This window comes from Gadus macrocephalus, chromosome 1 (assembly GCF_031168955.1).
Source record: "Gadus macrocephalus chromosome 1, ASM3116895v1".
NCBI classification, from domain to species: Eukaryota; Metazoa; Chordata; class Actinopteri; order Gadiformes; family Gadidae; genus Gadus; species Gadus macrocephalus.
In genome coordinates this window covers 14,815,726-14,841,206 of record NC_082382.1, presented here as the reverse complement: position 1 = coordinate 14,841,206, position 25,481 = coordinate 14,815,726, and the positions used below count along the sequence as shown (strand labels likewise).

Here is a 25,481-nt window from a genome sequence, read left to right as displayed (position 1 = left end):
TGATTGCTTATTGTTACACGACCAGTTAACTCCTCCTCACATCCTTAGTGTGTGGTCATCTAGGGTTGGGTTGAGGGGGATTGCCATTCGTTGTTTACCTCATATCTTTCTGATATTATTATTATTATTTAGGGACACGTTTCAGGGTTGCATTTCTTTCTTGTGATTGTTATTGTGTAGTGTTTGTGTGATTGTTGCATTTTTGTTTATATCGTTATTGTTTACTGGTAGTTTTATTGTTGCATTTTGTTGTTGTTGTTATGGTTTGGTGTTGGTTTTGTTGTGTATCATCTGCTGCCAGTATTGTTGGTATTGTCTGCTCGCGATGTAAGGCCGGGGTGGATGCCACCCCTAGGGGGGGTGTGTATGGCATACCCATGTCTGAAGCATGGGTAGCGTTTCTCCCACGTGGTTCCCCATACGCCCGGTCCAGCGAGTTGTTTTAGTCCCATGCTCATGGTTGTTTGTTTTTATGGTCATTTTGCCTTCTTTCTGTTATTTCTAATGGTGTTATAATGGTAGTCCCGTGCTGGAGTCCTATCCCTCGTACCCCAAATGAGTAAAAGTCGTCTTGCGACGACTTGAGGGGGATATGTTGGGAAAAATAACCTGATGAGCACATCATATGGCAGGCACATTAATATATAGTCAACTCTTGCTCTAAACCCAACGAACACATAACACAAACATGATAATATATAGTCAGGTCAAGGCCGGAGCTGAAGGCCCCATCTCCCAGGCAGGCAGATGGTGGACACTCAGACAATGCACCAGTATCATCTCCAGAACGGGAGAGCCACATTAATTTATCCCACAGGAGACACCTCGAAGCTCTCCCTCACTAGAAGGAACACATGCAGATACTAGGGGCCTGAGAGCCACATTTAATTTATCACACAGGAGACATTTTGAGAGCTCTGCCCCGTTAGGAGGAACCAAGAGATACACCTGCCCATACCAGGGCCTCAGAGCCACATTAAATTACCACACACGAGACACTTCGGGGGGGCACTCCCCCTTTTTAATTTATCACACCAGAGACACGAGGAACTCTCCCCGTTACGAAGCTCTCTCAGGGCCTGGGAGCCAAAACACACCGAACCGCACACACCTCAAACGCACACACCTCATCGAGAGGAGGATACAGCATAAGACTGCATCACACAGGGACTCTTCACCTTCTTCTGAAGCAGACCTTCCACGGAGGCGAAGCTCCAGACGAACCATCAGCGCTGATTAGGGACTTAGACATATTCGATTTCTCACGCTTTATGACTCTGTATAACCGTTGCCACTTTACTTAATAAATCCAAGGTCCTCGTGCCGATAGACTTTGTTACCTCTCCGTCTCATTTTATCTGGTCCAGTAGCTAGACAGACCGTTTTTCCCAACACTACACACCCCCTCCGTTGATTGGTCGACAGAATCGTCACTTCCGGGCGACGCGGGGATAAAAACAAACAAACAGTTGCCTCAAGGTATTATTCTTTACAATTAACATGTTGCGTAATACGCTTGCTTGGGCGAACAAGGAGGTGGAGACGTTCGTCTGCATTCTTGGGGAGGAAGACGTTGTTTACGATGTTTTACGTAGCTGCCGCAATTCAAGTCTATATGCAGACTCGCGTATGCAAATTTAACGCGACTGGAGGTGACGCGACTCGGGCTCTGACGATACTGGAAAGCGGGAAAGCGGGTCATCTTGCATCGCAACAAGCAGGAAGAAGCGGGAAGAACCCGGCGAAGCGATTTGATTGGCTGACGGATGCCTCTGCAAAGACTACTCCCCCATCCGTCAGCCACGCCTTCCCACGTCCGTTGACACGGTGCAGTGGGCATGTAGGGTTATAGGAAAGCTGTCGCTACAATAAAGTGAGTGAAATATATGTAAACATGTCCTTGCACGATGCATCTGGAATGCCAACTAGACTAACATGTTGGACAGGTTGGCAATGTGATGTAAATGTTTTTATGCTTTATTTACATATTCAAGCCAACATCGGTACCTCATTGGACCACATATTAGTAACTCAAACACCAGTCCTGAATATCTTCTACATACATTGGTCAACACAACACCATATACAGTGGTATGGGTTTGAGAATGAGAGACCGTATAAGCATGTCCTCTTTGCAATTCCGCCCAGGCCAAAGCAGACCGAAGGTTTAACTGGGTAAATTGGAACCAGTAGGCTTGCTTTATGACCAATTTCAACTGAACTGGATTAGGGAAACGAGTGCAAGTTCGTTTAATTTGTGTCTCTGAATAACCAAGTGTTGAACATTTACATTACCACTCTCCGAGTCATACCTAGCCTAAACAACGATACCACAGAGGATTCAATTAAAGTTTTATCAATTGAAAACTGCAATAAGTATAGACTGAAAAACGCAGTTGCTCAATGACACAGCAACTCATAGGTATTGTATTGTAACAATGACAAGATTAGTTCACGCTCTAGCTTTACCGGTTTGTATTCGGTTCGGATGAAAGTTTATAACTTTACCAATGATCCTGTTTTTACATGATCATGTAAAAAGTGAGGACATAATTTAAACCCATAACTTGTTCTGTGTTTGAAACCTACGTTTTTACATAATGCATATACAATACATTTATTAGGAACTTTTGCCGCCGAAAACATTATTGAAATGCTGGTTCTGAAAAGTGTGCAAAGCTTCTCGGTGCAACATCCAGATATCCCCGCCCGTATCAAATGTTTTTTCTGGCATGGCGTAATTGTGGGTGGAGATTTCTGGTGCTCAAACTGCAAGGCTGTACTTGCCTATATATATAAGCTCCTGTTCTGTAATCTCGCCTTGCTCAGTGTCTCCCAGGGACTCTCAGTGTGCTCTTCCCCACCTGCCTCCACCATTCGACAAATTACCACCTTTAACAGAAACAATGGCCCAGCATCAACGGATCAGGTAGAGCACACCTTACACTAAAAACAACTGCTGCATTGATCAATGAATGACCAATATCTGAATGCATTCCAATGCAATGGAATGATTAATTGCGTTGGTGTTTTATGTGTCTATTATTATTATTATTATTATTATTGTTATTATTATTATTATTATTATTATTATTATTATTATTATTATTATTATTATTAAGTAGCCGTGCTGAGATGGTCTGGTCCTGTGATTGTTCAACACGTAGCCTAATTACTTAGTTTTACTCTCTGGTAAGTTATTATTAGCAGTTGAGATGCCTGGAGGCAGTATTTGCCATATGTCAGTGGACTACACTGACCAAACATCACGTAGTAATACTGGAATATCATTAAAGATTTAACTGCATAATATTATTATTGTATTACAATATAATAAACTGTCCATTCTTGATATTTTCCTTTTTTATGTTGGTGTGAAAACATGTCTCTTACACACTCACTCCTTCACTCCGTCACTCACTCACTCACACACACACACACACACACACACACACACACACACACACACACACACACACACACACACACACACACACACACACACACACACACACACACAAACCAAAGAACTGCTACTGACTCAATGTTTTGTACACATGGATCCTTAATGTGTTTGTGTCTGTCCTTCCATGCCCTTTCTTCGCCCACAGCCTACCAGCCAAGCTGATCAATGGAGGCATTGCAGGCATGGTGGGGGTCACCTGTGTGTTCCCGATTGACCTGGCCAAGACGCGCCTGCAGAACCAGCGCAGTGGCCAGCAGGTCTACAAAAACATGTAAGAGACAGACAGGCTTCATCGTGAATTGGAAAAGTACCCACGTAATGTTGGGCTGAGGTGTGAATATGAGTCTGTGCTTTGTTGTTGTTAAGGTTGGACTGCCTGATAAAGACGGTGAAATCTGAAGGGTACTTTGGCATGTACAGAGGTAGGCTTGTGGGTATTTAGGCTTTACATTTGATCTGCCACTTAATATGACATGATATTCATGCTAATTACGTATTTTAAATTTTATAATTTACAATTGATTCATTATTGAAAACATTTGATTGTTCAAATTCAACATTCAATCTGGAAGTAATCTTTGTTTTTAGTTTGCTCTATTTTATACAATTGAATTAAAATTTGATTCCACTTTTGAAAATGCTTCAAGCTGTTGTTTATTGTAGGAGCCGCCGTGAACCTCACGCTGGTCACCCCTGAGAAGGCCATCAAACTTGCTGCTAATGACTTTTTCCGCCACCAACTAAGCAAAGATGGGTGAGTACATTTAATCTGAAAAAAGGACTGCGTTCTAACACGCACACGCACATGCTCACACACACATCGTTTTCTCCCCATTCCCCTCGTTACGCTAAACCACCCCCTATTGTTTTTCTATCCTCTTGCTTTCTTCTGCGTACAGTGGCAGGCTAACAGTGTTGAAGGAGATGCTGTCCGGCTGTGGTGCAGGAATGTGCCAGGTTATCATCACCACACCGATGGAGATGCTTAAGATCCAATTGCAGGATGCAGGCAGGCTAGGTGAAGAAACAAAGACAGAAATTATAAAAAAAAAATGGATTACCCTGTAATCGCTATATTGGTATTACTAAAGGATTACTCTGTTGTTTTCCCTCAGCGGCTCAGCAGAGGCTGATCCCCAGCATGGCGCCTGCTCTGAAGCTTGGAGCAGTGCTCAGCCGCTCCTACAACACCAACCCGGCGCCTCACGTGGTCCGCGTGTCCGCCATGCAGATCACCAGGGAGCTGCTCCAGACCAAGGGGGTCCCGGGCCTCTACAGAGGTCTGGGGGCCACTCTGATGAGGTGAGAGGGAATCCATTGAGCTGGCGTCTTTCTGGCTAAAAGGGGAAAACGATTTGTGATCAGAACTTCGATTAAACCTATGCTTGATGCCTTTCCCAGGGACATGCCGTTCTCGATGGTGTATTTCCCCCTTTTTGCCCATCTGCACCAGCTCGGACGCCACTCGCCTGAAGACCCCGCCGTGCCGTTCTATTGGTCGTTTGTGTCCGGATGCTTAGCCGGTTCCATCGCTGCCGTGACTGTCAGCCCATGCGATGGTAGGGTTGGCCCACAAAATATTGGCTGAGATTGAAAGTGTGTCTATATATTTTGTCTTCAACTAACCTCTATGTTGTGTGGTTGTGCAGTGGTCAAGACAAGGCTCCAGTCCCTCAAGAAAGGAGCGAACGAAGAAACCTACAACGGAGTAGTGGACTGCATCAGGTAATACATCCTGTGCTCTCCCGAGAAAACAGACGAAAAACCACAAGACGCACGCTTTCTTACACGTTCTTGGTGTCTGTCGCTGAACCAATCTGAACTCTCTTTTCCTGACAGAAAAATCCTGAGGAAGGAGGGCCCCGGGGCCTTCCTGAAGGGGGCCAGCTGCCGGGCGCTAGTCATCGCCCCTCTCTTCGGCATAGCCCAGGTGGTCTACTTTGTCGGGGTGGGAGAGTTCCTTCTGGGGTACACACCTCAGAGCATCTGCTCTTCGTGAGCCTTTCTTCTCTACCTCCTCGGCAGGTTGGCAGGCAGCTATGCAACGGGACTAGCTGTGGGCCCAGCTAACGTTACTTTACGTTTGCTCCTTTTTGTTTCCTACCTTATTATTGTACAAGGCTATTTGTGCTGAAGGGGTCTCCGTGGTACACGTCTAAGGTGAAGAATGGCTTCAAACCCGTGCTCCTGTAGCAGGACACGCCATGTTGTTTAGCCCTTTGTTTTGCAGGAACTTGCAAGTTACATTTGTTTGGGGAGCTTATTGTAAGGAATGAATCATTGTTAATTCCTTATGTACACAGTTTTCCCTCAATGAGGGATTGTATTGTCCAGCTTTTCCCAAATGTTCCTTGTTGTCAGGATGAATAAACTGTGGCTTGTGGTGCTCGGTTTAGCTCCTTACTGCAAATATAATCCATATCTATTACCCCTGCTGTGTAATGACATCCTGTGTAGTCTTCGAGAAAATCTAATTTAGTCACCACTACAAGGTGGGGTGTCAATAGAAAGATGGAGGAAGTATGCAATGGGTTGTTATTATTAAATATAAGCAGAGGTGGCATAAAAGTTCTTAAATCCCCAATCCTGTTTTAAAGGGTTACTGTATGAATGAATGTCAATTTAGCCTATCGTTTATATGTACATAGTGGGCTTTTTTTATAAAGTAAAAATACTTGACAAAACAAAAAATTCTCGGTTATGAAAAGTCAGAAGAAGGTGTATTGTCTCTATAGCGGTAATAACAGGTCCAGTCAAATAACGGACTAGTAAGATCTTTTGACCAAACTGGACCCTATCGTGTGGAATTTTGTTAGAACATACTTGAAGTCCTTGAAAATTATTATGAGATTATTCCCAATTCATGCAAAGAATAGTAGGGAAACAGTGTAATTTCTATGTAGACTTAATTAGGCTGTACTTGTTGGGACCTGTTTCACTAAGGAGGGTTAAGTAAATGTTTATTCAGTTATTCAGTATTTGTGTATTCCAATTCCCGGAACACATAAAACAGTTAGATGGTTCTGCTCAATGATTTTATACATCCTAGGCATCGTTCTTAAGCATTGGTCTTTATAAAACTGGTGTAGATTTTGATGACATTTTTAACCATAGGGTTCTTGGGTTTGTGCTCCACTGTCTAAACTGGCGGAAAATAAACTTTTCAACTGGAATTAACTATTTTGTGTCTATCTCAGTCTATCTCAGTCTATCTCAGTCTATCTCAGTCAGTCATAAAAGAGAAGGTTTGCTTCGGAATTAGGTTAGGCTAAGCAACCGGTCGTGTCTTGGTTTGTCTGTGTTGAGCTTCAGCCAAAAAGTATGATGCAAGTTCAGAAACGGTTGCACTTCCTATCCGCTGAACGGTACACCTCAGTGGGGAGGTGCCAGATCAAGTGCACATTCTGCAGTGGGGAGTAACCCTAGCCTGTGTCATATTGGCTTAGCTGCGGGGAGCAGCTGTTTTACGGGCTCAAACTTAGACCTCGACCATGGTCCCTCATGCTATTGAATGTGAACCCACACACACACACACACACACACACACACACACACACACACACACACACACACACACACACACACACACACACACACACACACACACACACACACACACACACACACACACACACACACACACACTCTGTAGGGGTACGATAGGTGGTGTGTCGTATGAGATGTATACATTTAATAAAATAGGCTCACACGTATCAATTGTTCAATGAATGATTGAAGGAAGGGAGTTTAAATATATTTTTGTTAATTTCTCCCTAGATGTTTACTTTATATAAACATTACATACATCAGGGGTCGGCAACTGGCGGCCCGCGGGCCATAACTGGCCCATCGGACATAATATCTGGCACGCCAGATTATTCTAAAGACATATGATTTTTTTTAATATTGGATAACTAGATGTTAGCTTAAATGTAAAGGGCCGGATACAGTGAACTTTTTTTTCTTTCACAACCGTTTTTGAATTTAAATGTATCAAATCCTTCTACTACTCCCGGAACGTTAGAGACACACTCGTCACGGTCACGCGTAAGGTGCGAAGGGCTTACCGGGAGTTATTGGAAACTATGCAATATTAAATGAAACGGAACTCCTCTCTATAGGCCTATATACAACAACCATGACGACCTGACATTAGGCCTACGTATTTTTGTGTGATACTGCACGTAGAGAAAGGCAGGAGCTGTTGACAGAAATCCACAAAAGATTTAAGACGCCAAGAAAACTGAAAATAACAATGTAAAACCATTCCATCCGGTGGTAAGAAAAGCAGAGGAGGGTTGAAGACCTGTTTTTGAAAAATATTTTTATTAGGCATCAAACAGCAATCTTCCTGAGAAGCACGTAATGCAGAAAAAAAAACAATCCAACACAATATCAGTCACAAAGAGCATGGTACAAAACAACTTCATTCATGACGTTGAAACATATAGGCCTACATTGAAGGAACACAATATGGATAGACGGATTGGTCGGTTAAATATGATAAAAGATCATAAATCAATCAATTCTTCCCTAAGCCAGTACGGATTCTACAGTGTCTGATTCCAGCAGATAACTACAACTGCTTGTCTGATCGCTGGCCTATTGGCACACATGGCTGTATTCAGATATAACTGGTAACCTCATCGTGTCCTCATATTGAAATACCAAGGTAACACCAAGATTCATCGGCGACGAGGATTCCAGATACGCCGCCTAACATTAACAACGTATAAGTTACTATTATGGATAAACAAGACGGGTCATGCTTGGTACCAAACAGAGAGACTTCTCAGATCCGTCTACATTTCTTAGATCTGTTCTCTTGGTCCGAGAGTCAGACCCATCGGAGTGTATATCAAACTCCATGACAAGAACAAAACAAACGGAAATCGTTGGGGGAATAGATCCCCCCTGCTACATGTTGGGTGTGTGTGTGTCGGTAAAAACGCAGTCCAACTCTACAAACATATGTACATTAGTAGCTACGATTACTTGCTCTGTTTGTTTAGTTTTTTTTCTATCTATGTTCTTTTTGTGAGTGATAGCTTGTCGTCAAACAAAGGCACACATAACGTCCATGTCAACATCCTTATACTATCTACTGCAAGTTTGGACCTAAGAACACAGAATATTAAATTAAAAAACTGTTCAATCGTTTTAAACCACACACAATTCACCCATATTTACATAAATGTGCCCTGATATCGGTGGCCTGAACTGTGCCCTGGTTCAGATGGAACCACCATCTTGTATTTTGTTTATGGGATGCAATGAAGCGGGAAAGGACAAAGAGGACATGAACAGACAAATACTGCCTGCTGTGTTATTGTACTGTACTTTAGATTTTTCTAAAGGCTGGTTAAAGAGGAACTTTTAGATGCTCACGATGCCAGGAGCATTGATGGATCATGTCAACAATGTCTTGGGAGTCAACTGTTACGATGTTAAGAACGTCATGCCTTGCATACAAATTACATGAATAATGTAGAATATGAAGCCACCGGTCCAACCGGATGACTGAGACCCAACAGAACAGTCAATTAAAACAGGAAGGAGGACCCATCCATCAGTGGTCTTCCAAAAATCATGTGTCTGTGTTTGTGTGTGTGTGTGTGTGTGTGTGTGTGTGTGTGTGTGTGTGTGTGTGTGTGTGTGTTGGGGGGCATAAACATGCATGGCACATTTGTTGAAGGCATCATTACAGCCATGGGGTCATTTTTCCAGGGCTTTAGTTACATAATATTGTGTTGGGGGGGGGGGGGGGGGATTCTTGCATGCTTAGCACACCACTGCAACAACTCTTGGGTCCCTTTCATAAGGGGATTGCAAAGACAAATTTAACTTTTTGCTATCATTGGGGTAAGCGTTTCAATAATTTTAAGGAGGAAGCAACGTACACCAAATATCATTATTCTCAAATTTGTATAAACTGTTTAAATGATCTGTATTGGCAAAGTGGTTACAGTGGGTGTAAATATTGTGATTCAACACAATTCATGACAAAAAACATTGTGGCATGTCTTTACGATTGAGGGTGGGTTATTGATCAAAGCACCAGTATTTGTAAAGGGTGGTCTAATGGCCGCTGTCCCTGGATCATATGAAAGGATTTATAGATGGGTGTTCACTTCATCGTGCAGTAATTCACAACAGGGTCTGAAGGGACAGCAGGGGGAGACGTCCAGGGCTCCAACGCAGATCAGATGACCTCTCTGCTGTTACGAATGGCACAGCACAGCACCATGCTGAATATCATCCCAATGATCTGGGGGCAACGACACGACTCTGAGGACATGTGGCACACAGGATACAGGGTGCGAAATGGCCAACTTTTATGACAAAACTGACTTGAATTGCGTGTGTGTGTGTGTGTGTGTGTGTGTGTGTCAGTATATACAGTATGTGTTTGTGCTAATTTGTGTCAGTATGTCTGCCTATGTGTCTCTGCTAATACTGTATATCGCTGTATGTACAGTATGTACAGTATGTACTGTATGTGTCTTGTTTGTATCTGCTAATGTGTCAGTGTGGGTGTGTCTCTGTCTCCCTCTATGGGCCAATGCTCACCATGACACCAGCGATGCCGATGCCCACGTAGCCGATGATGTAGAGTTTGCTGTTGAAGAATTCTTCGATGCCCACCTCACAGTCCTGTGGTGAGACACCCATAGTAAGGTAACAAGCATTTAGAGGGATAACTGAGTGGAAGCAAGGCAACAGACTAAAGCTGGGAAGATATAGGAGCATTTATAACCATGGGGTCGTAGATCATAACCTCTGCCCATGTAAAGTATTGCCCTCATCCCAAGCATGCATACTTTCTTGTCCAGTGAGGAAATCCATTAGAGTTCCACCAAAATGTGATGAAATAAGGACATTTCCATTGTAACATGGTAGCCCCTGCTGAGGATGACGATGGAACAGATTGGAATTGAATTGGATGTGAAACTGGATTAGCAGAGAACACGCACCTTGCTCTCGCCCAGAGGATCACCGCAGGGCACAGCTTTGGTTCCACAACAGTTCAGCTATGATAAAGAGAGGTCAATAGGACATGACTACAGCATAAACTGACACATCATTACATTTCCTTTCATGCACAGATTAAATTCGAAATGATTCATTGTCACTTTCTTTCCCCCATACCTACCACTTTGTGGTATGAGGAGATTAGTGTGCTGTTGTTGTTGTCATTGTATGTTTTTGCATAGAAGTTCTGGACATCTTCGATGATCTATATGAGGCGAGGAGGGGAAAGAAGTAGTTCATTCATAACGTGAAGTTAAGACAGTAGTATATTCAAAATAAGTGGCATTTCGAATCAGAGAGAATGCACATACCTTGTCTTTGTTAAGGAATCCAAACACTCCAGCTGCAACTTCAGCCCCGAATATAATCAACAGGCAGGCGAAGAACTGAGGGTATATACAGATATGTTATATATATTAAATGTTTCGTTTTATTTAGTGTATTTGTGAGCTCATGAACTGTAGGTCACTTCATGGGTGAGTAGCTACGTTCTCTCTAGCTAAAGTGTAATGTTGACCGAGGGTTTGGTCCTTACTGAGCCCAGAAGACACTGAGACTCCCGAACGGCCCCGCAACAACCGAAGAAGCCCACCAGCATCACCAGACTGCCAGCCACGATCAGGATGTACACCCCTGAAAGAAGGAAGGACGGTCCAAAATGAAAACCCACTACTAGGACCTGGTAGATTGGCCTCAGACGATTTAATTGACATTAAATGGCACAAGGGGGCAGCATTGAGTCAGTCAAATTGAGTCAGTCAAACAGAAAGTGAGTACATTTTTTTTGTCTGATGTTTTTTTTCTGTAAACAGAACCCGATGCTTTGTGAATATCGAGTTGCCCAATGACTCACTCTAGGATAGCTGGGAGGGTATTGTCCCCGCCACAGCCGGGCTCCCCCGAGCTGCCATTAAACTGCTCATTAGGCGCACAGCGTTCTGCTGGGAGGATGCGGGCCCATGCTAGTTCATACGAGGCCCATCCACTCCCATTAGTGGCGCCCGTTGCCAGGCAACGGCACTGTACTGTATAGGCTGAAGGGAGGGAACTTTATCCCCCAGGTGGGGATGTGCTCAGGTGTGGGTTTTGATAGGACAGAACAATTCATATGATGACAAGGGATGCAAGATGGAACAACAAACCACTCGGGTGCAAATTGAAGATGATGTCATCAGTGTAAATGGGACAGGATGATAGTTAGCAATCTTGAAGCGCAAAAAGACTAATTGTACAGTCAAATGGAATGGAATTACAGATTTAAAAATACCATCCTCTATCCTCCCTTTTGATGTTTCTCATTAGATAGGACTGACTCACACTGTAATCGTACCAAATACGATAATAGTACTATTGTTATTTCTTTTGGTGTGTTTTTCTATTCAAGTGTGCTGTGTGTGTGCACCTCAAATCCGAAACAGCTTCTGATCTCTAGTGTTGTGAGTTGTGTGTGAGGGGAGCTAGGCCGGGCTCCATATGGGAGGCAGACCATGGAAACTGTGGAGTGCTCTCAGCTGCCCCTCCACAGCCCTGTGCTCCATGCGGGTGACAAGTCCTCACTGTCAAAGCCATGTGCAGCTCGGCCCGCTCTGAGGACCTGACAGAGAACACCACACACCTTTCAACTTTACTGTGATCGGCATGCACGCACACACACACACACACACACACACACACACACACACACACACACACACACACACACACACACACACACACACACACACACACACACACACACACACACACACACACACACACACACACGTGTGCACAGACACACACAGACTAACTTACTGATGGTTTTTCTACTTTGATATGGTGGTTTTATAAATCACTTGACGTCTCTCATCTTGTGACGTTATCCCTGTTGGACAGACAGAAAACTGTGTGCGTCATAAACTATTTCCACACGGGACAACTGCCATCGTTCTTTCCACTGTGTCACTTTCTTAAATACCCGGCTGTACGACACTCTAATTCTGGATCCACAAGCCACAGGCCAGACTCTTTCATTCAAGTCGGGCTTTAATTTTTTTTCATCCACATTTTTCATTACTTTGGATGGCGTGTCGTTGTTTTTTATAACATGGTGTTTGCGTGTTCTCACTGTCCTGTCCACTTCACTGGTTCGCATTGAGTTCTTCAGTTCCTTCCGCTTTTCAAAGGCCTGTGGTGTTTGTGTGTACTTTAGGTCTACTTATGTTTGCACTTTGTGCAATTTGATTTCCTGCTTCACGCCAACCACATTAAGTATTTTTTGTGTTTGCGAGAGAGAAGAGAGAGCCGGAGAGAGAGAGAGAGAGAGAGAGAGAGAGAGAGAGAGAAAATGAGTGTGTGTGTGGAGTCTACTGTGGTAGGAAATATTTCCACTGTCATACAGACAGTTTTATTCAGAAGCAGAGGGGATTGCATGGAAATATGTCAATAAACAGTGTGGACCTCTCCGGACAGTGAATTTGGGCATCATAAAATCTAAAATAACGTTTTATTTTCCCCAAAACGAAAAACTGTGATCTATGCTCCAAAAATCTAACTGTTGGTTGTAACGGTTTTAAAGTATGAAGTGGACGGATTTGTTGCCAACGCAGTGGACCAAACACAACCTTCCCATGAATGTTATTTGGTGAAACCATAGCAGAGTAAACTAAACTCTGCAGTTCAATTTGGTTTTCAGTTATCGGTGGCCCGACTGCCTTCTGCTCACCGATGAAGAATGTCTCCGGGGCCCCATGTCCGTTGAGCAGGGACACCGTCTCAGGGTCGAAGCGCAGCCACAGCCCAACCGACAGCACCAGGGAGCCCATCAGCTAGGGTGGGACAGGGAGAGGAGAGGTTGAAGCAGCATTAATACACACTTATTGTTATGTGTTATGATACAATTGATATAATAGTCTTATTTCTAAACATGTACAAGCTTTTCTTTTGTAAAATCGATCTTATATATATATAGAGAGAGAAAAAAAGTCAATCTTGGAAATAAAGCTACATCGGCAATTTCTTGTAGGAGCATTTTTTTTTATAGCATTTTCATAATATTTGACATCCCTTCAGCGACCAATCAATTAAATGCTCTTACAAAAATTAAGAAAATCTGTTATCTGTGGAGCCCCTTTGGGCCGCAGGCTTGAAAATAATAATTATAATTTAATTTGGCAACAATGAAATGATTAGATGGCCTACCGACCTACCCGCCTACCTGCGCGCACTCTTTTTTGCACTGATTAATTACTTAATTACTGAGTCCTTTACAGACCCACTCTTTCTCGTGGACTCGTACTTGGCAGTAATCAGGCATTTGCGTTCATGTGTTTTGCGGGAGTGACTTTGGAGGAATGCCTGAAGGGAGGTTCGGAATCTAGCTGGTTCTGGCTGGTTTCACCAAGTTACCTACCCCAGCTTTAACTACATATTTACTAAGGTGAAACGCTTCAAAAAAACATACTTTCCTACATTAAGTCATGGGGCAAAGTCTCCTCTCTGACCCCAAAAACAAGACAGATTAGGAAATAAATTACAAAGACCAGTAGGCTATTCCCAACTTGAAAGGCCACACAAGTGTGAAACCATACAGAGCAACGTGCTGGCTACTTGAATGACCACAGACAGTATGTCATGTGCATGCAACCTCCAGACTACCAACAGTTAGGATATACCCCCATTTTGGCAGCACGCAGGCATGTCACACCTTGGTCCTAACCAGAGCCTCATGTTTGGTTGGAAATGTGGTTTATATGTTGCTCATACTTTCCCCAACTCTACTCCAGCCTTCGACATAGACAAATAGACCCACCACAATGTAGGTGTACCAAAGCACAAACATCGCTGACGGAGCTGTATTAACCAGGGAGAGTTACATTTGCTTGATGATGCCACTCACACTGTTATTTTTTAAGCTCCTGCTTAGCAAACGGTGCTACTTCCAGTGACTGGTTAACGCGGCCTGAATACGGAAGAGGCTGCCCCACTTACACATGAGGGCTGAGCATTTTCACTGGTAGCCACCGGCCTACACTTGAGCTGTTCCCATGCCCTCTCTGGATAATCCACACTGAATAAGCCTCAGTTTGGGCTTTGCGGTGTGATGAGTGTGTTTTTCTGTGCGTGTGAAAGCAATAAAACCCTTGGTCCAAAATGGATCCACACTTGGCCAATGATTCACTTGTATGTGTCCCATTCCTGTGATTTTGGTCCTAACCTTTTGGTTACACAGAAATGTTCCGGAAACACTTTCCAATTCTTGTCTCCCTTATCACCTCTGTTCTCTTTAACCTCTCCTCCTCTCCTCTCTGTCTAGACTTATCCCATCCTCTCTCTCATCACCTCTTCTCGCCCTCATCATCCCTCTCTCTTCCACCTCACCTCTCTCTCTAGAACTCTCTGTTCTACTCTCTCATCACCTCTCCTCTCCCCTCACCCTCCTCACACTCACCTTCTCTCTCTTCTCCCATCCCTTCCTTTCACTCTCCTCCCCTCCGCTCTCTCACACATTCTAGAGGTCACCATCTTAGTCTGAGCTTTCAACTGAAGAGGAGCCTGTAGCCTTGATGGAAAACGTTGTGAATGGAGGGTGAAGGGCACGTAGATGGAATTCTATCCACTGTCAAGTCTGGTGGATTGAAAATACATAGGCCTCCCATGGTCTTAGGTGCCCTAAGATGGAAAATAAATAGGCTTTAGCACAATAAAGATATAAAGCATGATAAGAAGGCCATCTGTGTACACTGAGAGGACCTGGCAAAGTGCAGCCCTGGTTTATTACCCAGAAAACTGTATTAAAGTAACTCCTTAAGCATAAGAAGGATGTCTAGCATGTAAGGTGCAGGTTGTGGATGTAAATCACAATTAAACCATCAAACAGTGGTTGTTTGTGGTGGTCCATTTTTCCACACTAGCTTGTGTACTGCTAATCAAGGGAGAAGCAGGTGGTTGGATAGAGCCAGGAGCACTTTGGATATGTGCCAGCCCCAATTAGGACTATATCGCTGTTCACAAGTCCACACAAGGTCTCTCTGAGAGTCGTTGGTTGCAGCATCAACAAGGAGTCAGGAGACAGTTTGTATTTAATTAGCACTTACATCATCTGGGCAGCAATTATTGAGCCTGGTCCAATGGTGAACTATAGCAAGGAAACAGTGAAGCTAGTGGCACTTAGGAGACATGCTGTCCCAAAGGAGGCATTAAAACCCCTTCTAGTACTCACCCCACCCCGTCTCCTGCCATATGCCCTTAGGCAGAAACAAGCCACACCCCGTCCCTTGTCCCGCTGCATCTGTCCTTCTATCTGTTTACTAGACCCCCACAGCACCTCCATCTCTAACTCCATTTCTCCTTCTCCCCCTCTCCCTCCCACTCTCTCTGCACCCAAACCTTCTACACCCTCTTCTCTCCCTCCCTCCTTGCCCTTCTAATCAAAACTCACAGCCCCCATCCATCCCTCCGTCTCCCCCCCCCCCTCTCCCGCTCTTACTATCCAAATCTCCTACCCCCCCATCCCTCCCTCCCTCCCTCCCTCCCTCCCTACCTTGAACTCATAGGACAAAGCGCCACTGTGACTACACTTTGGCGCACAATATGAGAGAGAGGGGGAGCAGAGAGACCCATCAAGAGGGTGGAGTGAAAGAGGGAGAAAGGGAGACACGTGAAAAGAGAGTCAGGGATCAATGTTGTTTCTTAGGGGAGGGGGAAAAGACAAGCACCCGCATGGTGTCTTGTTCACTGATGATGCCAAAACAAAACACACACTGAGAGAGAAATGATCATCCCTACAGTTCTATGGTTTGTTTGTAGAAGTCTCTTTACTCTAGGACTTGGTGTTGTAACATTGTTGTTAAATAGGCTTTTTAGGATAGGTTTGTGTTCTGTTCAAGTAGTTTTGACAACAGAACTACAGTCGGTGGGGATGCAATTAAAGATCAGGAATTCTTTGAAATAGATTTCCAAAACCCGGTTGGGCTATATTGACAGTGTACTTCTTGAGATAGAAAAGTATGCAAACACTCCTTGTTTTCACTAAACAAAGATATCAAATGTTCCAGGAACTAGACCTTGATAGCCATTGGACGGAGAGCTATGAGGGTAAAGTATAGAAAAAGCTTAGCCCGCATTTAAATGTAATGACAGTAAACAAATGTTGACGATGACAATCTCCTTATCCCTGACTCAACACACTATCGTTCCATGAAAAAATACTTCATGATTTTGCTCATCTCTTATTGTTTGAGCAGTTTTGCTGGTGTGTTGCTGGACCAGTGGCTGTGTGTTCTGTCAGGGGGGACCTTATGGGTCATTGGTTTGCATGAAGAGATTTGGGAGTCCACCCTGTTGCTGTCTACAGGCTTCTGTGCTGCTTCATGCCGACTATTTGTGGGATTCATGCGGGATTTGAGTCGAGAGCCCTCCCTCACACCCGCCCTCCCCTCCCCCATTCTCCCTTCTTTTGTTGCCCTCATCTTATCTTCCCTCTCGACTGTGGCTCCACCAGCATGTCGGGTGGGGCTGGTTGGCTGGTGGGGGTGGGGGTGGGGGCAGGGGCGGTGGGGGGGGGGGGGGGGGGGGTGGGGGGGCAGCGGGATTGTGATGTGATGTACTGATTACGAGTGGGCTGGTATTACAGGCGGAAGGAGGGGTGCTGTTTGTGTGAGTGTGTGTGTGTGTGTGTGTGTCTCTGCGTGTATATGTGTGAATAAGGATGTGTGTGTGTGTGTGTGTGTGTGTGTGTGTGTGTGTGTGTGTGTGTGTGTGTGTGTGTGTGTGTGTGTGTGTCTGTGTGTCTGTGCATGCGTGTATATGTGTGAATAAGGATGTGTGTGTGTGTGTGTGGGTGTCAGTGCTCAGTTGTGGCTGAAGGAGTGCAGAATCGGATGACAAAGTGGGGAAAGTGCAGGAAACACAGACACAGGCAGGGCTTTCAGCCTAACCTTAATTGGCTTTGTTGCTATTGGGACCTTTAAGGGACATTGGCTTATGTAAATACGTTGGTCCAAATGTTTGAGAGAGCCGGCCAACGCGATACATCAAACGGGCATTGAGGAAATGCAGAGCCAGCAGACCAATAGCCGTCTGTCTCTGCTCCATTATTTTCTCTGTATCTAGGTCAGGTTCAGGACAACTGCTTAACATACCCTCACCGACACACACACACACACACACACACACACACACACACACACACACACACACACACACACACACACACACACACACACACACACACAGTCACAAACAGACACACACACAAACACAAAGCACACACAAGGTCACAAACAGACACACACACAAACACAAACACACATAGTCACAAACAAACTCTAACTCACTTTATGTCTCACAGGGTCTTCTGGCCCTGAATAACTTTTTCACCATCTATTCCAAACATTCTTCCACCACCTCACTTCGGTCATTCAGCCACACCACTGTGGACTCCGGGATTATGTCCACATTCAACATACAACATCTCTCTCTTCTCATCCTCTCGCTCTCTCTCTCTCTCTCTCTCTCTCTCGCTCTCTCTCTCTCTCTCTCTCTCTCTCTCTCTCTCTCTCTCTCTCTCTCTCTCTCTTCTCATCCTCTCTCTCTCTCTCTTCTCATCCTCTCTCTCTCTCTCTCTTCTCATCCTCTCTCTCTCTCTCTCTCTCTCTCTCTCTCTCTCTCTCTCTCTCTCTCTCTCTCTCTCATCCTCTCTCTCTCTCTCTCTCTCTCTTTCTCTCCTCTCACAAAGCAGCTGTGTCTAACAAGTGTGTTTGTTTCTGTTAGCTCAGCCACACCTCGACAGTGGTGCTGTGGTCCAACTGACCTTATGTAAACCACCCCGGGGATCACTCCAGCACTGACTCCCTGATAGCTCACTGATAGCCATCCAGTCATCCGGCCAGTCAGCTAGCCAGGCAGCACCAGCAGACACTGGGGTTATGCTATTGTCCCCTGGGTGTCACAATAGATCCATTCACACCACCGCGCACACACCCACCGCCTGATCCACTCCGCAGATGGTTAAGACTCTCTCGCCACTCTGCCCCTCCCCGCCCTCCCCTTGGCTCTTACACACGCACACACACACACACACACACACACACACACACACACACACACACACACACACACACACACACACACACACACACACACACACACACACACACACACACACACACACACACACGCACACACGTAGACCACTCCAGGGCATGCATAAGTCTTTCACATACACCTGGCACTCAGATCTCTCATATCGTACTGAATATTGGCCTGATGGCTTGTAGCGAATAAGATGTTAGAGACATGTATTTTAGGGTATCCTATCCTCCCATTGAATAGCAACGACCGCACCGTCCCATGCCACAGGGAGGGTCGCTGGTGACTTCATGGTTCTTTTCATTGTTGTTGTTGTTTTTTCAACGAAGACCATTTGGCGCCCGGAGTGAGCGCTAAAAGTTACGGTGGTTTGCATGTAGATCTCTCATGTATTACCCTCCCCGTGTCTTCCACTCTACCTTTCCTTTCGAATGCACTCTTCATTTGGGGAAAGGGGCGGATTTTCCTGTATGGAAATTCTGATTTGAGCCCTATGAGCCAAAACTAACCCACTCCGGCTGTCATCCTTTCCGCGCTACTAAGCACATGCCAGGCGGCTAAATAAAGCCTACTCTACTGTTGCCGACTAATAGTCGGGGCAAACTGTTCATAATCTGCATCATTCCGACAAGACACCGGACGAGTAGAGCTTTATCTTTCGGTGCATTCAGGCGGACTGTAACGGAATAGCCTGCATGCACTTGCCGCACTTCATTCAGCCACACACACGTCCCCTCCACTACCATCACTCACCAGCGAATATCGGACACACTTACCCAGAATATGAAGTTGAAGACGAACAAAAGATATTTCACACATTTCATTCCTCCTTCCACTTTCCCCATGATTGCTGAGTTGTTGGTGAATAAATTCCGCGGTGTAAAGCGATTCTGTTATTGTATTGCACACAGTGCAATAACCTGTCACCCTGGTCACAACACTTCGCATCAAGTGCTGTCAATTCCGACAGCAGCAGTAGCAGACCCAAGCAGACACACACACACTCTCTCTCTCCCCCTCTCTCCCCCTCTCTCTCTCTCTCTCTCTCTCTCTCTCTCTCTCTCTCTCTCTCTCTCTCTCTCTCTCTCACACACACACACACACACACACACACACACACACACACACACACACACACACACACACACACACACACACACACACACACACACACACACACACACACACACACACACACACACACACACACACACACACACACACACACACACACACACACACACACACACACACACACACAATCACACAAAACACCGTAGGATTCGCTCAGAATCTTTCCAGACCGCCCATTTCATTGATGTAGGGGGGTTTGGAGGGGGATTCGTGACGGTGCGATTGGATTGGCCAATGCACCCAGCATCCTTTTCATTTAAATAATATTTGGAAATGTAATACAGCCCACAGCTACTTCCTAATATTGATCAGCAATGATAATGAAAATTATAGGCGTGCTTTATTTTTTCCTAAAATGTCGAAGATACCAAATACATTTTCCATGAGCATGCGCATTAATAATTTTGAGGATTAAGTAAATTCGAGATAAGATTAGCAAAACTATCCATTGTTTTAATGTCCAGGTTTATCATTAATCTTTCCGACATTTTACGACATAATATTAAATAAAGCCTACTCAATATTACTGCCTAACAGTAGCCTAACTGTTAAGATTCATCTTCTAAATTCCTGCCAACGCATGGTTTTGATGCCGAAGTTTCTCCCCACTTAAGCCTTTCCCGATTTAGAAGTAGCTTTATCGGTTTAGAGACCATCAGCATTAAGAATCGTTACTTTACAATAATATGTTCATTCATTCATGCAAAAAATATTATCGAATCCTTTGCTGAAGAACCAAAAGGGGTTGCCATACAGTCACAATTAAAACTGGGGTTGATTTTTGTTTTTATGCAGTGCATATATGCGATAAATGTAAAAGGACGGGGTCCCTCGCATGAAGTCCCTCGCTGCTGCACTAGGATGTCCAAGAGCGCTACCACCTAGCGGTGTTGTGAGGAACTACATCCTGAGTTAAGAGCTCCAAGTAGGGAGCGGATCTCAGGCGACACGGACGGAAGTGGATGACGCGTCACTGAAGATGGTCTTCCATAAATTGCTGGTGTTGCCCTGTAGCCCAGTTTCGGTTAATCCATGACACACACACACACACACACACACACACACACACACACACACACACACACACACACACACACACACACACACACACACACACACACACACACACACACACACACACACACACACACACACACACACACACACACACAAAAGGTGATCTCGGAAAGATCTCACTTGGTCTTGGTAATCTTGGTAATATTATTTTTCAATGCTCTGATCTTTTATAACACTTGATCAATCATTATGCATTGCATTCTGAACCTACTAATCTTATAAGTAGGTGACTACATATTGTTAGTAAGGTCAATTTGATTAGTTAGAGATGTATGAAAGGACTTACTGCACCCATTAACCTGACATAGATGGTGTTAGACTGGGAGCTACTGTAGGCGTGCTTACTCTGTGTGTGACACACCATCGTACATACTTTCATTAGGTCCATTGAGAGGCCAACAAAATAGAAGCTAAATAAAGACCTGGTCAGAAATGTCCTTATAGAGTAAAACTCTTGTCTGCCAAACAAAATAGGGAGCGATACAGTAAGGAATGAGGCTTTGGACCAGGGACAGAAACACGCAGATGTATAATTCAGTTGTTAATTGTCATTATTTTTTTTATATTTTATATTTTTTTTTTTCTAACTTGAACAAAAATTTTGCTTTGTGTTTCATGGTTGCTGGGATGGGTGTTAAAACGCATTTTGCACTGCTGTTGTTTTTTGTCCCTTGATGCTCATTACTGAGGAGTGCTTGGGGGCAGGGAGGGATGGGCGTGCAGTCAAATGATGTGGTTTGGGCTATAGTTGCTGAAACACAGAGAGATAAGGAACACAGCTCCTTTAGAGACTGCCAGTGCTTTGGCCTAACACCTGAAATGGGCTGGAACTGTGTGCATTTGTATTAAACACTGCTTCGGTTATTTATTATGAAGGATTGTCTTAAGCTACACAAACGAAGCACTAGTCGACACATCAAATGTCTGCACCTTCATCACAGACATTTGTTATCAGAACCACTTAGCTGTTGGTTTGGTGTCAAACACGCAGGCCTGACGTTTCCTGCCCGCCCTTTTCCATTGAAATTCAGAGTTTAGGCCGCTCTACTCGGTTATGACTGTTCAATCCTGATGGCTGAACTGATTACATGTTTAATGAGGAAGTAGGAAATCCTGTTATGACTGGGTCGCTGATTATCTGTCCGTGACACCAGTTTGTTTTGGCCTTTAGCGGCTGCAGTTTACGGCGCTTTTTGATTTTATTTGAAGACGCATTGTCTTTACATATATTGTACGCATATATTGATTTTTAACACATTGATGGTCAAAATATTGTTAAATTACGCTTTCAAATCACAGCATATCAAATGCTTGTAGAAGGTTGAGTCATGAAAGAATGAAGCCCACCGATTTAAAGTTTATAAATAGCGCCATCTACTGAATAATGTTTATCTTCATAATTTTTGTTGAAAAATCATGCTGATCCTGTTGACAGAGGTGGACTCCCTCATTTTACAAATAATCACGTAAACAATTCACATTTTATTTCTTGAATGTTATTGATAAATTATCTTTCAATCTAATCCATAAATTATAACCCAAGCAATAGTTGATACAGTTGATGTACAGTAGCATTAAGAAAAGTGGAGGATTTCAAACAAATCTATACTTTTATTATAGATTATAGCTTTAAGTACTAGCATAATAGAGAGAGAGAGAGAGAGATGAGAGGAGAGAGAGAGAGAGAGAGAGAGAGAGAGAGAGAGAGAGAGAGAGAGAGAGAGAGAGAGGAGAGAGAGAGAGAGAGAGAGAGAGAGAGAGAGAATAGGAGAATACTTAGCAGTAACTGCTATGTTCTTGTTTTGTCTGTCTTTACGGGAGACTTGATCCTTTGCCAAACCACGGTAAAAATAAACTATAAAAAAATCCATACTGAAACCAATCATAATATTTTTCACTATTGTAATAAAAATGTGGGCAACTTCATAAAATATGCATCAACTAAGTACTTTGATGTCAAATTACATTACAAACAGTTCTAACAGCACAAGTTATTGTTTCAAGATGCAACACAGATGCTTCATTATCTTTTCACTACATGTGTTTTCCACCCGAGGTCCTGGTTAGCCTCCGTTCATTCCCGATAGTGCTAGGTGCTCCTTTAACATCAGGCATGGGTGAAGACAAGTAGTATGCATCACCATCCATCTATGTTTGACTCTGACTTGTCTCTCCTTTGACCCCCCCTACCCCCCTCTGAGACCCTGATGTACATGTCCCCGTGCCCTCGCCGGGCTCTCTAAACCTGTCGCCCTTCCCCTGGGGCTATTCTGAGCTGCATGGGGCCTGGGAGGACTTTGGGATTCTTCGGCACTAAGAATGAGTTAATAACCAGTAGTGTCATTTTAAATACATTTTTATGATAACAATTAACAATAATAATGATAATGATATTGTAGTAAACTACTACATTAATGAGAATGAAAATAGGAATGAAAATTCAATTAAAAAAAATATATTAAATAAAGATCGAATTATAATAAATATACTGTATATATTAGGTACACTGTGTATAACGGACACAACAATCAGGGCATGTACTGAGGTGTTTAATAAATAACAGCATGAACAACACAACAACAACAACAACAACATGTAAAGCTTGAATTCATTTGTATATATACATACTTATATATTCATATTAGACTGTATAAACTATAAATATGACACGCAGTCCTCATAACTTAAAATAACCAGACTTCTCGGACTGAGGTAGAGTCACAGGCCGAGGATGTGTGTGTGTGTGTTTCTGTTTTTGTGTGTGCGTCAGTGTGTGTCATTGAGTGTATGTGTGTGTGCTTGTGTTAGTGTCTGTGTGTGTGTGCTTCTGTGTGTTTATGTATGTGTGTGCACGAGCATGTGTTTATGTGTGTGTGGGTGTGAGTGAAGGTGTGTGTTTGTATCTACATGCGTGTAAGTGTGTGTGCGTCGCGTGCGTGTGTGTTTAGTCTCGGTGCATGTTTATAGAGGTGACGGGGGATGGAATCGGTTTACCGTATTGGCGATAACGTTGCAGTGGCTGCTGGGTAGGAAGCATGTGGGTCCAGTGGTAGGAGTGAGAACCTCTGTGCGTGTGGGTTGAGTTTGCTGAGTGTAAGTTATTCCGTCTGTGTGTGTCTAAGGGGTTTAAGGGTTCAAGTTCAGTGGGGGTTCAGTTCAGGAGTAGTGGGGGGTGGGGGGGGGGGGGGGGGGGGGGGGGGTCATCCCCTGGGTCAGCGCCCTGCCCGGCCCTGCCAGGACTTGCGCGTGAGCACGCACACGCACGCCACGTTGATGCGGATGTTACGCCAGGCCGCCTTCTCCTCGAACGTGGTCATGGCGCTGACGTACGTGTGCGTGTTGGTGCAGTAGGAGTTCCAGTAGCGGACGTCGATCCCGCGGCACCCAGAGTCCGCCGCCCTGGAGCTCTGCTTCCGGCTCCTGGCGCCCGCCCTGCCCCCGCCTCTGTTACCGCCGGCGCCAGCGGCTCCGCCCCCCCCCTCCTCCGCCGGCGGCACCCGCCGCCGCCCCCGGGACCCCTCTGCGTGGGCGACAGGCAGGTGGTCTCGTAGAAGAACTGCTTCTTCACCAGGTTCTCGATGCGGACGTTGGGCAACACCGTCACCCTCGTTGCCCCAGATGTCTGTGGCGGTGGTGCGGTTGCCCACCCAGTCGCTGACGCTGTCGCACACCGAGTACTCCCCCGGTGCATCAGCTGGGTCCCGGCCCGCCGCCGCACCCGGGACCCCCGGCCGCCGCCGCCGGCCCCCCGCTCACGTCGGAGTCCTTCCCCTCCGGCACGTCGTGCGACGGGGGGTCTCGCTGAAGACCACCCGGGGCGAGGAGCGGAAGCGCCTCTTGGAGAAGATTTTGGGGTCCACCTCGGGGATGGAGAGGTCAAGGGGAGAGATGGACTGAGGAACGGACACGGCTCCCGGGGTCTGAGTGGCGGGGGGCCGGTGGGGCCGCCTGGTCCTGTGATGGCTGTTCCTGCGGCGTTCCGGCGGCGACGTAGCGCGATGCTCGGGGAGGTGGTCCCCGCCGCCGTCTGCTGCTGCTGCCCTGCTCTGTGATCGGCTTCTGTCTGCTGTCCTGCGTCGTGGTTGGCTGCCTCTGTGCTTAGGGCCCGCCCACCTCCCATGTTCAGTACAGCTTGGACGCCCATCAGGAGGAGCAGGACCAGTGGCGGCGACCTCATGGGCAAACGTCCTGGGAGAGACGATGAGGTCATCATTGGTTAACATAACATCGTCTGATGACACATCTGACAACAGTCTGCATCACAGCGCCTAGATTATATAACATTTTCCTGCTGAAACACCACCCGTACCTTTTTTTTTTCTCTTTCTTCCCTCTTACTCTCTCTCGCTATCTTTCGCTCTCTCCTCTCTCTCTCTCCCTCTATCTCACTCCTTCTCTCTTTTACTCTCTCTCTCGCTCAGTATCTTTCTGTCTCTGTATCTTCCTGTCTCCGTATCTTCCCACTCCTTCTTTCACGTGTAGCACTTCAACACGTCAACAACTCACTTTAACATAAAGTATTTGTCCCCGTCCGTTCTGGAGGCTCCAGGTAGCAATTCTGTACCTGCTATGGGAGCTATGTCAGAGTTGTGCTTGTAAAGGGGGTGTTTTATATGCACCTGTGAATGTGTCCAGTTGAAGTGTGAGCCCCTGTGGGCTCTAGAGCCAGGCTCCAGTGCAGGCTGGGCCCTTCACTCCTGCC

At 45.1% G+C, this 25,481-nt stretch overlaps 3 protein-coding genes across 5 annotated transcripts; 1 reads left to right on the top strand and 2 right to left on the bottom strand.

Annotated features, from left to right (window-relative positions):
- The first annotated feature begins 1,849 nt into the window (after positions 1 to 1,849).
- LOC132454731 (mitochondrial glutamate carrier 1-like) lies at positions 1,850 to 6,643 on the top strand. The gene is made up of 10 exons (XM_060048272.1): positions 1,850 to 1,873; positions 2,830 to 2,929; positions 3,612 to 3,737; positions 3,833 to 3,888; positions 4,130 to 4,220; positions 4,366 to 4,484; positions 4,582 to 4,768; positions 4,868 to 5,025; positions 5,116 to 5,191; positions 5,306 to 6,643. Coding segments are annotated over exons 1-10 (1,074 nt in total). The 5' UTR covers positions 1,850 to 1,872; the 3' UTR covers positions 5,466 to 6,643.
- A 2,169-nt stretch (positions 6,644 to 8,812) lies between these two features.
- On the bottom strand, positions 8,813 to 19,820 carry LOC132454715 (CD9 antigen-like). 3 transcript variants are annotated; one of them, XM_060048251.1, is made up of 9 exons: positions 19,485 to 19,818; positions 19,345 to 19,451; positions 13,203 to 13,305; positions 11,034 to 11,131; positions 10,810 to 10,884; positions 10,620 to 10,703; positions 10,441 to 10,497; positions 10,037 to 10,120; positions 8,813 to 9,734 (listed from the first exon to the last, which is right to left on the bottom strand). In XM_060048251.1, the coding sequence occupies exons 2-9, from the start codon at positions 19,411 to 19,413 to the stop codon at positions 9,669 to 9,671; spliced, it is 636 nt and encodes a 211-aa protein (XP_059904234.1). In that variant the 5' UTR covers positions 19,414 to 19,451; positions 19,485 to 19,818; the 3' UTR covers positions 8,813 to 9,668. The 3 variants fall into 3 exon arrangements, with proteins under 3 accessions (XP_059904234.1, XP_059904244.1, XP_059904225.1); XM_060048261.1 differs by having other exon boundaries at positions 8,813 to 9,754; positions 19,345 to 19,820; XM_060048242.1 differs by having other exon boundaries at positions 19,345 to 19,817.
- Positions 19,821 to 23,950: 4,130 nt separating this feature from the next.
- On the bottom strand, positions 23,951 to 24,956 carry ngfa (nerve growth factor a (beta polypeptide)). Its single transcript, XM_060048717.1, is given in 7 exon segments — positions 23,951 to 24,221; positions 24,281 to 24,383; positions 24,385 to 24,464; positions 24,467 to 24,533; positions 24,536 to 24,573; positions 24,576 to 24,798; positions 24,801 to 24,956. Coding segments are annotated over 7 exon segments (897 nt in total). The 3' UTR covers positions 23,951 to 23,991.
- Positions 24,957 to 25,481: the final 525 nt, after the last annotated feature.

What these genes read in the sequence shown, in the direction of transcription:
- LOC132454731 (XM_060048272.1), top strand. An exon ending in GTACTTTGGCATGTACAGAG is followed by an intron (nt 3,889 to 4,129) that starts GTAGGCTTGTGG and finishes TGTTTATTGTAG; the next exon opens with GAGCCGCCGTGAACCTCACG. An exon ending in CACCAACTAAGCAAAGATGG is followed by an intron (nt 4,221 to 4,365) that starts GTGAGTACATTT and finishes TTCTGCGTACAG; the next exon opens with TGGCAGGCTAACAGTGTTGA.
- LOC132454715 (XM_060048251.1), bottom strand. Translation starts at nt 19,413, where the DNA reads ATGGGGAAAGTGGAAGGAGGAATGAAATGTGTGAAATATCTTTTGTTC. An exon ending in CTCAGTGTCTTCTGGGCTCA is followed by an intron (nt 10,885 to 11,033) that starts GTAAGGACCAAA and finishes ATATACCCTCAG; the next exon opens with TTCTTCGCCTGCCTGTTGAT. An exon ending in ATCCTCTGGGCGAGAGCAAG is followed by an intron (nt 10,121 to 10,440) that starts GTGCGTGTTCTC and finishes GTCTCACCACAG; the next exon opens with GACTGTGAGGTGGGCATCGA.